The sequence below is a fragment of the Balaenoptera ricei genome, chromosome 11 (assembly GCF_028023285.1).
Source record: "Balaenoptera ricei isolate mBalRic1 chromosome 11, mBalRic1.hap2, whole genome shotgun sequence".
Taxonomy (NCBI): Eukaryota; Metazoa; Chordata; class Mammalia; order Artiodactyla; family Balaenopteridae; genus Balaenoptera; species Balaenoptera ricei.
Genome location: NC_082649.1, coordinates 70,271,435 through 70,283,779, shown reverse-complemented (window position 1 = coordinate 70,283,779; position 12,345 = coordinate 70,271,435). Strand labels below are relative to the sequence as shown.

Sequence of the window (12,345 nt, the reverse complement as noted above, 5' to 3'; positions counted from 1 at the left end):
TAGAGTCACCTCCCAAATAAATGAATTAACCTTGAATCCTTTCTCAGCTTCCGGAGGAACCCAAACCAAGATACACAGGCACAGGTACACACGTCAAGTATCTCCCATAGGCATGCGCACATGTGCAACAGACACACAATCACGTACAAGCACTCAGAGGCACACGTGGGCACACACAGACACAATAGTCACACACCTTCATCCATTCCATATGCTCTCGAGAGGGGACCAGAATGAACTGACAGGACCCTCCCTCTGAAAGCACTTGGATCCTCAGAAGAAAACCCTGTCCTGCTTGTACTTCAAATCCCCACAAGCGCCTTCTCCTGGAAGCCCCCCAATCCTGCCAACAGAGGGACACCATCAGTGCTGAGCCGGAACACCTGGAAGGACACACAGAGGGCTCAGCCTGATAGGTGGCCCTTTCCCTCTCTGGTTCCCTTGGAGCAGAGGCTCTGGTTCATCACCTGCCTCCCCCATGACCCTCCATAATGCCTGGGGACCCCAGAACAGGGTGGGGCATGCAGCTGGCATTCCACAGACGATTGTGGAATAGAATTGTCTGCTCCTGACCCCATAGCAAGCCCCTCCCTGAGTCCCAGCATCACTGGGGACCTTGGGAAGGATTTCCTGGTGTTCCCCAGGCCCAGTGGTGGTTCCAGATATTGAATTGTCACACAAGTTTGGTTTTTTTCCTGTGCCAAGCCAGGGATGAGTGCCCAGGACCCCCCTGTGATCAGCAGGGTGTGGTCCCTGCTTGCACAGAGCTCATAGCCCGGGGGAGATAGATGAGAAAGCTCCAGAATATAAGCAGTGAAGGGTATGGAGGCATGAGGAGTGTCTGGGTTGGGGCCGGCAGAGGTGTCTCTGAAGGGGTGATGTCCAGGCCAAGGCCTGAAAGACCATGAGTGAGCAAAGCGATGAGCTGGGGGAAGAGCAGCCAGACAGAGGGAACAGCCAGCACAAAGGCCCTCAGGAAGGTCTGAGCACGAGGGAGGCCAGTGTGGCATGATGAGGAAGGGGAGACCAAGGGGGCCTGCCTACGATTGCCTCCAGACCTTTCTCTTCCAGCTGACCACAACCACCCATTGAGGCCAGAAGTGCCCTACAGGTCACCTATGGATATCCTTGTTGTACCGTTGGGGAACCTGAGACCTGAGATGGGATCACAGAGCAGGTTGTGGTCAGAGCTAGGACTTGTCGAGTCTGGGTCCCTGGCCAAGGCATCGTAGCTGAGTGACAGCCCCCTGGCTCCTTGAGGGCAGGATGGAGCTGTCCAGGCACTATGGTGCCCAGGGTTTCTTTATCAGGTCCTGGGGCCACCATATCACAATCCCAGGGGCTTGTTATAAATGTGGGCTCCCAGCCCCACCCAGATCCATGGAGTCAGACTCTATGGCCGGTCTGGGAATTGGCATTTAAACCAGCTGCACCTAGACTCTGGAAACCCTGTGCCCTAGGCCCCCTGTGGTCCTGGTCTTGGCAGTCCCACTCCCTTTGATAAACAGCTGAATGACCCTTCTACGGCCCTGCTTCTCAAACTGAGGATGGGGGCGGGTCATAAAACCACAGGATAAACTGGGGCATCTTCCTGAATATCAGTGTGACTTGGCATTAACTAGTCCATCATTAAAACATTGATTTGATATTAAAAAGATATTGAAAAGAAGAGTAGATGCTAAACTTACTTGACAGTTTAAGATAAAATATGAGACAACAAAGGACTTTCTAATGTGGGGTTCACTGCCTTGGGACTGTTTCGGCCTCCATCCCTGCTGTTGGGGGTAAAGTCTTGAGGTCCTCTTAAGTGTTACCGGGCCCTGAACTGTTTAAGGATTCTTAGTTCTTCTTCCTGTATTTGTTAGGATTAAGGGTTCAGGCTGTGCAGACAGACAGACTTGGGTTCGAATCCTGGCTCCCCATTTAGTAACTCTGTGCCTCAGTTTTCCCCATCAGTAAAATGGGCATAATATTGTACTACTCCTGGGGTTGTAGCTAAAACTTTACATGGCTTTTGGTGTACAGTGACTCTTTGGTAAATGAAAATTGTCAGTTATTTTATTGCTGGCACTATTCCAGGCTGGTTCACCACACCACAATTCAGGGCTCCCTGGAGGAGGGAAATCTGATTATCCTCTGGTTTCATGGGTACCTGGCCCTATCTTCCCACCCCAAATGCTCTGGGGGCAGCCAGCAAAGATCTGCTAGGGGACCTGAGGAGCTGTGGCCTGCATTCTTCTACCTTGACCAAGTTCCCTAGGTTTGGGCTGGTGTCACCCAACCCCCCTCAGGTGGGCAGTGGGACATGGGGACCAAGATTTGCTCTGGCTACTGTGGACAGGACACTGAGCTCCTTACCGGCCTCACCAGGAGACTGAAGTCCAAGAGGCTCCATGACTTGCCCAGGGCCACAGAGCCAGTCCATAGCCTAGGGCTGTGCAGTCCAATACGGTAGCCACTGGCCACATGTGGCTGTTTACATTTCAATTAATTAAAATTGAATAAAATTTAAAATTCTGTTCCTTAGGCATGATAGCCACGTTTCAAATGTTTGATAGTCACATGTGACCAGTTGGTCAGTGTGGATACAGAACATTTCCATCGTCACAGAAAGTTCTCTCGGTCACACTGATCTAGAGGGGCTGTTCTCAGCCTTGGCTGCGCACTAGAGTCACCTGGAGAGCTTTTAAGAAACACTGGTGCCTGGCCCCACCTGCAGAGGTTCTGAATTGCAGCCAGGGCTGAGAACTGCTGCTCCGAAGCCCTGTTTGCATTGTCTACTGGAAAGGTTTCTCTAAACGGTTCAAATTGAATTCAGACTTTTTGTGAGTGTCTGCATCCCACTTCCAGCCCATGTGTGCAGAGCCAAGGTTGGGGGGGTGGGGCTCAGTTTTGTGGAATTCCCTCTCTTACCACAGTTGGGCTGCCCTGGCCCCTTCCCCTCTCTCTGAACAATGTGAAAAGGAGGCCCAGCATCTCTCACGGGGTCGCTTGAGGCTATGGGAGAGAGGCCATGCATCATGCCTGTCATGCTTATGGGAGGTGGGTAGAAGTACCCAGAGGCGTCCCTATCTGACATGAGTGGATGGTGTGGAATGTGGCTACTGGCCAGCTCTGTGTCTTTCTGGAAACTGGTCCCAGGGACCCCTGGGTCCCTTGACATCACTGTCCCAGGAATTGCCATGGCAACTTTAGTCATGCTACCCACTGTTTGCAACATGCAAGGACAGGCCCAAGCTGGATGCTTACCCAGAGTGGCCACTGCTATGGGATGGAGGAGCAGGGCTAGGTGAGCTTGAAGGCTTGGGGCTCCATGGGACCTCTCCCCACTTTGGGGTGGGCCTGCCATATAGAAGGCTGACCTGCAGGGGCACGCCAATTTCACAACAGGTTCTCCTGAGGCCCAGAATTACAATGGGTCTTCCTGGGGAGGGTCATCCTGCAGGGGTCACTTCCACAACAGGGAGACCTGGTACCAGAGCTCCATCTATGAGCGGTCTCTTTTGGCTCACCTCAGCCCTAGGAGGGGACATGCAGCCCTTGGACAGGGGGTCTGGGAGTGATGACAGGGTGAGAGGCCCTCACAGGGGGCCCTGAGTGTGGGCTTTGTACCGGGACAGAGACATCTCTGCCATAGTGGGGCTTGGAAAAGAAGCTCTCTTTGAGCCGCCTCAACATGGAGCCCCCCCACTATTAAACCTCTTCCAGCGCTGAGCGTTCCCCCTCCCATGGAGGCCCCAGTCAGAAATGGAGTTCAGTCTGGTCGAGGTGGCATGGGGTGGGACTGCTGCATCAGAACATGGAGGCACCAATCTTGGTTTATGCAGGCTGTGCCAGTGTTGTATCCTAGGTTGTCTATGTGGTTTTGGTAGAGCTGAACTCTGTGTTTTTATGGCGAGTAAATGAGCAAGATGGAGTGGGGCATCCCCAGCTGCTCCTCCCTGAGGGGTAAGGATAGCAGACAGTGGGATCTGGAAAGACTAGCAAGGATGAGTAAAATCTTCCAGTGCCTCTCGCTTTGAGCAGACCTGACATTTGAAAATCATTTTACAAAAGGGTTTCATAAATTTAGTTATGTAGATTATGAACTCCTGTAAACCATGGGTGTTCTATAGCTAAAATTGACAACAAAACAAAACAAAACCAAAAACGCCACCCAACAAGAATGAATGAACTCTTATGTGTAATAGATATATTTTTCTGTATTTAATTTTTTTTCTTCCTTAATGTTTTAACTGTAAATGTTTGTCCAGTAGGCAAGAGAATAGCTGAATAAGATGCAAACATTGGTGGGAAGGCTTGAAAATTGTCATTTGAACAGTGCTGAACAATTTCGGGTGTGTGTAAGCGATACTATACATGTTTTAAGTGGAATTTTATATTGTATAAGTTAAGTGAGCCTGAACATTTCTAACATACAGGAACCAGTTTTAAGCCAAACCACAGCGAAGATGGGATTAAATGTATCTATTTCTTGGGTCTGGCCCCAAACCTTCCAGGTCCAAAGAAGAGACTCACTCCTCCACATGCCAGCTCCCCCCCACTGCCAGTCTCTGAGTTCACTGAATTGGGCTCTGGTTTGCAGGTCTAGGGACACACCATCTTAGGTCTCAGGATGTCCTGAGAAACCTCAGGGCCTGGCCAGATCTTATTCAGTGTTGAAGTATGGCCAATCCACACTTAACCAGAGAGGTGACACAAGGTTCCCAAATCTTTACAAATGTCCAGTCCAGATCAGGTCCAGGTTGGGAAGATGCCCAGAGTGAGGCGCGCGCGCGCGTGTGTGTGTGTGTGTGTGTGTGTATGTGTGCTGTGGCGAGGGCGGGGGGGGGGGGGGTGTCGAGCGGGAAGGTCTAGAGACCCCAGAAAGTGAGCAAGGACGACCTCTGGCGGCCAGGCCCTTGGATTATCTCCTTCTCTTTTAAACACGTAATTTACAACGGCTGCTCAGGGCTGAGGGTCCTGAGAGGGCCAGGCTGCGTCACACCCTCTCATGTCACGAATGGGGAAACTGAGGTCCACAGAGCAAGGTTATTTTTTCCGAGGTCACGCAGCGAATCAGGGCAAGAACTGAGAATAGAACCCAGGCCTCTCCACTCCAAGGATGTGATTCCGGGTGACTAGTGTTCTTTTAAATCGACACCTGTTTTAAGCGCGTTCGGAGGAACGAACTACTTAAAGAATTCCCGAAGGGTGAATAATTGGCTTTTAATGGGGTACTGAGAGAAAAGCCGGCCTCGCGAGCGCTTGAAGAGGACACAAACACAACGAGACACAATTAACAACCCAAAGCGAGGGCTTCCCTGGTGGCGCAGTGGTTGAGAATCTGCCTGCTAATGCAGGGGACACGGGTTCGAGCCCTGGTCTGGGAAGATCCCACATGCCACGGAGCAGCTGGACCCGTGAGCCACAACTACTGAGCCTGCGCGTCTGGAGCCTGTGCCCCGCAACGGGAGGGGCCGCGATAGTGAAAAGGCCCGCGCACCGCAATGAAGAGCGGTCCCCGCACCGCGATGAAGAGTGGCCCCCGCTTGCCGCAACTAGAGGAAGCCCTCGCACGAACCGAAGACCCAAACACAAACAAAAATAAATAAATAAATAATAAAGTAGCTATTAAAAAAAAAAAATCATCCCCTCGAAAAATAGTCTTTAAAAAAAAAAAAAAAAACAACCCAAAGCGAACGCTTTAAGGGTCTCCACTTCCGGGATCCTTAAGGCGTTCACTTCGGGTTGTTATTCACGGCCCCGCCCTCATGGCATCTTGGGAAATGTAGTCCCACTTTCCTCCAGACACAAGGATGAGGGCGTCTTGGAACTGCATTTCCCAGAAGGCTGTGCTCGCCGTCTCGTTAGCCGGGCTACGGGTCGGTGGGGCGAACCTCTCATCCTGGACTTTTTAATTTCTCAGGGGGAATGAGTGACGGTGGACAGAGGCCTTTGGCGGCGTCGTCTGTAGGCTGCCTGGCCTGGGGGCGCTGGACGCGGAGACCATGGAGCCGGCCATACAGCTCTCCTTCCAGTCGGGGGACAAAAAGCCGAGGCGCCGCGTCTCCTTTAATCGCGGTGGGCGGGGCGAGGCGAAGCGACCCGCGTTGCTATTGGCGGCGGTTGGGGGCGCGGAAACTGAACGGGACGCAACTGCAGCCGCTGCTTCCTCAGGCTCCTCTGGCGCCTTGGGCGCCCCTGGCCCCGCCATGGCCGCTCCCTGCACGGTAAGTTCCTGCCAGCTGCGGCCGCCCGGGCTTTAGTCTCCCCGCCTAGTCGGACGGAGGGTTCCGGGCCGGTCTTCTGTGGCCCCAGTTTACCGTCTGTGCAGGGGGCGCTGAGTCCGGGCACCTGGTGAACGCCTCCTGCGAGCCAGGCTCTGTTCGGGCTACCGGGGCTAACAAACCAGCCTCTGCCCCCAGGATTTGCATCTCCCCCTAGCGGGGGAGACACTTGTATGGCCTGACTGGAGGTGTGACCTGGGGCCAGCGCCGGGCCTCTCTGGCTTCTGTCTCCTTATCCTGAGCAGTGGCTGGCTGAATGGGGGTTTGTTGAGGGTGCACCCTGTTCCGACGTGTGGGAACAACAGGCCCCCGGGATGCCTGGGACGGCCCAGGCCTGCAGTGTGACCTGGGCCAGACTGCCGTCTCTGATGAGTCCCAGGTTCTTCCAGAGGCCAGAGGGGAGCACTCCAAAGCCCCTCTTTTTGAGAGGTTGTTTTGAACCTGGACCTGCCTGGTCCTCTGGCTGGGTTGAAAGTCAAGGACGCTGGGTGGTGGCCTGTTGGCTTCCTTGGGTGTCTGGGCATGTGAGCAGAGGGCCCAGACTAGGAACTAGGCCTTTTGATCTCTAATGGTGTTTCACCCCCCACCCCAATATATAAACCACCTTTTGGGGAGATGAGGAACCAACAAGCCTGTGGGATTGGAAGAGAGGGTGTCGGGAGATTTCAGGCATCCCCTGGTTAGGGGCGGATCTGAACTTGCCTCTAGAGGGTGCACTGTTTTACCCTTATTCTTCCAACAAGCTCAGGTGGAGCAGTTTCTGCTTAGTTCCCCGCCCTCCTCCAGCTGCCATTCCTTCTCTTGTTGAAAGGAGGACTCAGGCTGGTGTGTTGAGGGGTGGAGCTGGGCAAGGGGCCACGGGAGCCTTTGTTCTGGTTACAGCTCCCTGCAGCCCTTGTTCTGCCCCAAGGCCGTTTTTTCCTCAAGAGGAGGCTTTGCTGGGCTCCCTGGTGCCCCCAAAATGCTTCTTTGAGGTTTAAGATATTTGGGGTAGGGGGAGATGTCTGCACGGCTGGACTGTAACTCTCCAACATGAATTGCTGTTGGATGGAGAGAATCTCTGGAATATTATCTCCATGTCTTCCTAAGCTACTTCTTCTCTGATGTTGGGTGGAGTGGAGGTGGTCGTAAAGCCACTGGGGGCTTATTCAGGGCTGACCTTTGGGTTCACTGGCCGGTCCGCAGTGGGATTGAAGGTATGGGATCTGATTCCTGAGATGGGGGTGCTGAAAGTCCCCATTTTCTCTTCTTGGGTCTTTTGAAAAATAACTTTATTGAGATATTATTCACATACCATAAAATTCACCCTTTTTTTTTTTTTTTTTAAACATCTTTATTGAAGTATAATTGCCTTACAATAGTGTGTTAGCTTCTGCTTTATAACAAAGTGAATCAGTTATACATATACAATATGTTCCCATTTCTCTTCCCTCTTGCATCTCCCTCCCTCCCACCCTCCCCATCCCACCCCTCTAGGTGGTCACAAAGCACCGAGCTGATCTCCCTGTGCTATGCGGCTGCTTCCCACTAGCTATCTATTTTACATTTGGTAGTGTATATATGTCCATGACACTCTCTTACCCTGTCACATCTCACCCCACCCCCTCCCCATATCCTCAAGTCCATTCTCTAGTAGGTCTGTGTCTTTATTCCCGTCTTGCCACTAGGTTCTTTATGGCCTTTTTTTTTTTTTTTTTTTTTTCCTTAGATTCCGTATATATGTGTTAGCATACTGTATTTGTTTTTCTCTTTCTGACTTACTTCACTCTGTATGACAGACTCTAACTCCATCCACCTCATTACAAATACCTCCATTTCATTTCTTTTTATGGCTGAGTAATATTCCATTGTATATATGTGCCACATCTTCTTTATCCATTCGTCTGTCGATGGACATTTAGGTTGCTTCCAGGTCCTGGCTATTGTAAATAGAGCTGCAATGAACATTGTGGTACATGACACTTTTTGACCTATGGTTTTCTCAGGGTATATGCCCAGTAGTGGGATTGCTGGGTCGTATGGTAGTTCTATTTGTAGTTTTTTAAGGAACCTCCATACTGTTCTCCATAGTGGCTGTATCAATTTACATTCCCACCAACTGTGCAAGAGTGTTCCCTTTCCTCCACACCCTCTCCAGCATTTATTGTTTCTAGATTTTTTGATGATGGCCATTCTGACCGGTGTGAGATGATATCTCATTGTAGTTTTGATTTGCATTTCTCTAATGATTAATGATGTTGAGCATTCTTTCATGTGTCTGTAGGCCATCTGTATATCTTCTTTGGAGAAATGTCTATTTAGGTCTTCTGCCCATTTTTGGATTGGGTTGTTCGTTTTTTTGTTATTGAGCTGCATGAGCTGCTTGTAAATCTTGGAGATTAATCCTTTGTCAGTTGCTTCATTTGCAAATATTTTCTCCCATTCTAAGGGTTGTCTTTTGGTCTTGTTTATGGTTTCCTTTGCTGTGCAAAAGCTTTTAAGTTTCATTAGGTCCCATTTGTTTGTTTGTGTTCTTATTTCCATTTCTCTGGGAGCTGGGTCAAAAAGAATCTTGCTGTGATGTATGTCATAGAGTGTTCTGCCTATGTTTTCCTCTAAGAGTTTGATAGTGTCTGGCCTTACACTTAGGTCTTTAATCCATTTGGAGTTTATTTTTGTGCATGGTGTCAGGGAGTGTTCTAATTTCATACTTTTACATGTACCTGTCCAGTTTTCCCAGCACCACTTATTGAAGAGGCTGTCTTTTCTCCACTGTATATGCTTGCCTCCTTTATCAAAGATAAGGTGACCATATGTGTGTGGGTTTATCTCTGGGCTTTCTATCCTGTTCCATTGATCTATATTTCTGTTTTTGTGCCAGTACCAAACTGTCTTGATTACTGAAGCTTTGTAGTATAGTCTGAAGTCAGGGAGCCTGATTCCCCCAGCTCCATTTTTCGTTCTCAAGATTGCTTTGGCTATTCGGGGTCTTTTGTGTTTCCATACAAATTGTGAAATTTTTTGTTCTAGTTCTGTGAAAAATGCCAGTGGTAGTTTGATAGGGATTGCATTGAATCTGTAGATTGCTTTGGGTAGTAGAGTCATTTTCACAATGTTGATTCTTCCAATCCAGGAACATGGTATATCTCTCCATCTATTTGTATCATCTTTAATTTCTTTCATCAGTGTCTTATAATTTTCTGCATACAGGTCTTTTGTCTCCTTAGGTAGGTTTATTCCTAGATATCTTATTCTATTTGTTGCAATGGTAAACGGGAGTGTTTTCTTAATTTCACTTTCAGATTTTTCGTCATTAGTGTATAGAAATGCAAGCGATTTCTGTGCATTAATTTTGTATCCTGCTACTTTACCAAATTCATTGATTAGCTCTAGGAGTTTTCTGGTAGCCTCTTTAGGATTCTCTATGTATAGTATCATGTCATCTGCAAATAGTGACAGCTTTACTTCTTCTTTTCCGATTTGGATTCCTTTTATTTCTTTCTCTTCTCTGATTGCTGTGGCTAACACTTCCAAAACTATGTTGAATAATAGTGGTGAGAGTGGGCAACCTTGTCTTGTTCCTGATCTTAGTGGAAATGGTTTCAGTTTTTCACCATTGAGGACAATGTCGGCTGTGGGTTTGTCATATATGGCCTTTATTATGTTGAGGAAAGTTCCCTCTATGCCTACTTTCTGCAGGGCTTTTATCATAAATGGGTGTTGAATTTTGTCGAAAGCTTTCTCTGCATCTATTGAGATGATCATATGGTTTTTCTCCTTCAATTTGTTAATATGGTGTATCACATTGATTGATTTGCATATATTGAAGAATCCTTGCATTCCTGGGATAAACCCCACTTGATCATGGTGTATGATCCTTTTAATGTGCTGTTGGATTCTGTTTGCGAGTATTTTGTTGAGGATTTTTGCATCTATGTTCATCAGTGATATTGGCCTGTAGTTTTCTTTCTTTGTGACATCTTTGTCTGGTTTTGGTATCAGGGTGATGGTGGCCTCGTAGAATGAGTTTGGGAGTGTTCCTCCCTCTGCAACATTTTGGAAGAGTTTGAGAAGGATAGGTGTTAGCTCTTCTCTAAATGTTTGATAGAATTCACCTGTGAAGCCATCTGGTCCTGGGCTTTTGTTTGTTGGAAGGTTTTTAATCACAGTTTCAATTTCAGTGCTTGTGATTGGTCTGTTCATATTTTCTATTTCTTCCTGGTTCAGTCTCGGCAGTTTGTGCATTTCTAAGAATCTGTCCATTTCTTCCAGGTTGTCCATTTTATTGGCATAGAGTTGCTTGTAGTAATCTCTCATGATCTTTTGTATTTCTGCAGTGTCAGTGGTTATTTCTCCTTTTTCATTTCTAATTCTATTGATCTGAGTCTTCTCCCTTTTTCTCTTGATGAGTCTGGCTAATGGTTTATCAATTTTGTTTATCTTCTCAAAAAATTCACCCTTTTGAAGTGTAAAATTTAGTGGTTTTTAGTACACTCACAATATTGTGCAACCATTACTGTCTATTTCCAGAACATTTTTGTCACCCCAAAGAGAAACCCATACCCATTAAGCAGTTGCTCCCCTTCCTGACTGCCCCCACCTCCGCCGCCCCCGCCCAGTCCCTGTCAACCACTAATCTATTTTCTATCTTTATAGATTTGCCTATTCTGGACATTTCATATAAATGGAATCAGACAAAATGTGGCATTTGGTGTCTGGCTTCTTTCACTTAGCATAATGTTTTCAAGGTTTATCCGTGTTGCAGCATGTGTCAGTAGTTCATTCCTTTTTATGACTGAATAATATTCTGTTGTATGGATATACCACATTTTGTTTATCCATTTATCTGTTGATGAACATTAAGGTTTGTCCACTTTTGGGCCATTATGAATAATCCTGCTATGAACATTTGTGTACAAGTTTTTGTGTGAAAATGCTTTCAACTCTTATGGGTATTTACCGACAATTGCTGGATCGTTTGATAACTCTGTGTTTAACTTTTTGCAGAACTACCAAATTGCTTTCTACAGTGACTGGTTTTTGTTTTTATTTTTAAACATTGTTTTGTCTATTCTGGCTGTTCTACATTTTATGTGAATTTTAGGATGAGCTTGTCAATTTCTGCAAAAAAAAGGCATCTGAGATTTTGAAAGGAATTCTGTTCACTCTGTAGATCAATTTGAGGAGTATTTCATCTTAACAATATTAAGTTTTCCAAACTATGAACATGGGATGTCTTCCCATTTATCTAGGTCTTTCTATACTTCTTTCAGTGATGTTTTTTAGTTCTCATATGTCTTGCACTTCTTTTGTTAAGTTATTCCTAAGTATTTTGTTCTCTTTTATGTATCATAAATGGAATTGTTATCATACTTTTATTTTTCACATTGTTCATTGTTGGTGTACTTGATTTTTGTATATTGATTTTGTATCCTGTAAGCTTGCTGAACTTGTTTATTAGTTCTAATAGATTTTTTAGTGATTCCTTAGGATTTTCTATATACAAGATCATGCCTTGAGCATTTTTAAATGCTGCTGGCTGTTATAGGAAGAGTCTTGCCCCTGGGGAAGCCCCTTCCTCCTCCAGGCTTCACATATTTGACCCTGGCTCTCCCTCAGGAGGACCCCTCGCTGGAGAGGCATTTTAAGGGCCACCGGGATGCAGTTACCTGTGTGGACTTCAGTCTCAACACGAAGCAGCTGGGTAAGAAGAGGCATCTTGTCCTAGGCACTAGGTTATGAGCTGAGAAGGTCGTGTTTCTACCCGGGAGGTGTGGCGTGGTGGGAGCAGGGCACAGCGAGGACCCAGGTGCTTTGTCTAGACCTACCTCCTGCTTCAGCCGGCCAGCTCTCTGGGCGCTAGGCTTTATGAGCTCCATTCTGCATGTGGAGTGTGAGGCTCAGAAAGGTTGGGGGCCTTGCTAAGGTCACACAGCCTTTGAGGTTAAGACCCGATTCTGGGCTCTTCCCTGCACACCCCATCCAGCTCTCAGGTCTGGCCTGCAGAATGAGCCCTAAACAGTGGCTTTTTCCTTGGGTCTTTATTGATTCTGTTGTCCACAGTACCATGGGCACACCTTCTTGTTGAAGACGCCCA

The 12,345-nt window shown here is 47.6% G+C and overlaps 1 protein-coding gene across 2 annotated transcripts in view; it reads left to right on the top strand.

Annotated features, from left to right (window-relative positions):
* The window catches only part of POC1A (POC1 centriolar protein A), a 97,155-nt gene that overhangs the window by 14,525 nt on the left and 70,285 nt on the right, over positions 1 to 12,345 (top strand). Inside the window, exons 2-3 of one of the 2 annotated variants that reach the window (XM_059937661.1) lie at positions 5,909 to 6,212; positions 11,868 to 11,952. In XM_059937661.1, coding sequence (XP_059793644.1) covers positions 5,991 to 6,212; positions 11,868 to 11,952 — 307 coding nt within the window. In that variant the 5' untranslated portion in view covers positions 5,909 to 5,990. Of the gene's footprint in view, positions 1 to 5,812; positions 6,213 to 11,867; positions 11,953 to 12,345 lie in introns of those variants that run through there. The other variant, XM_059937663.1, reaches the window with a different exon arrangement.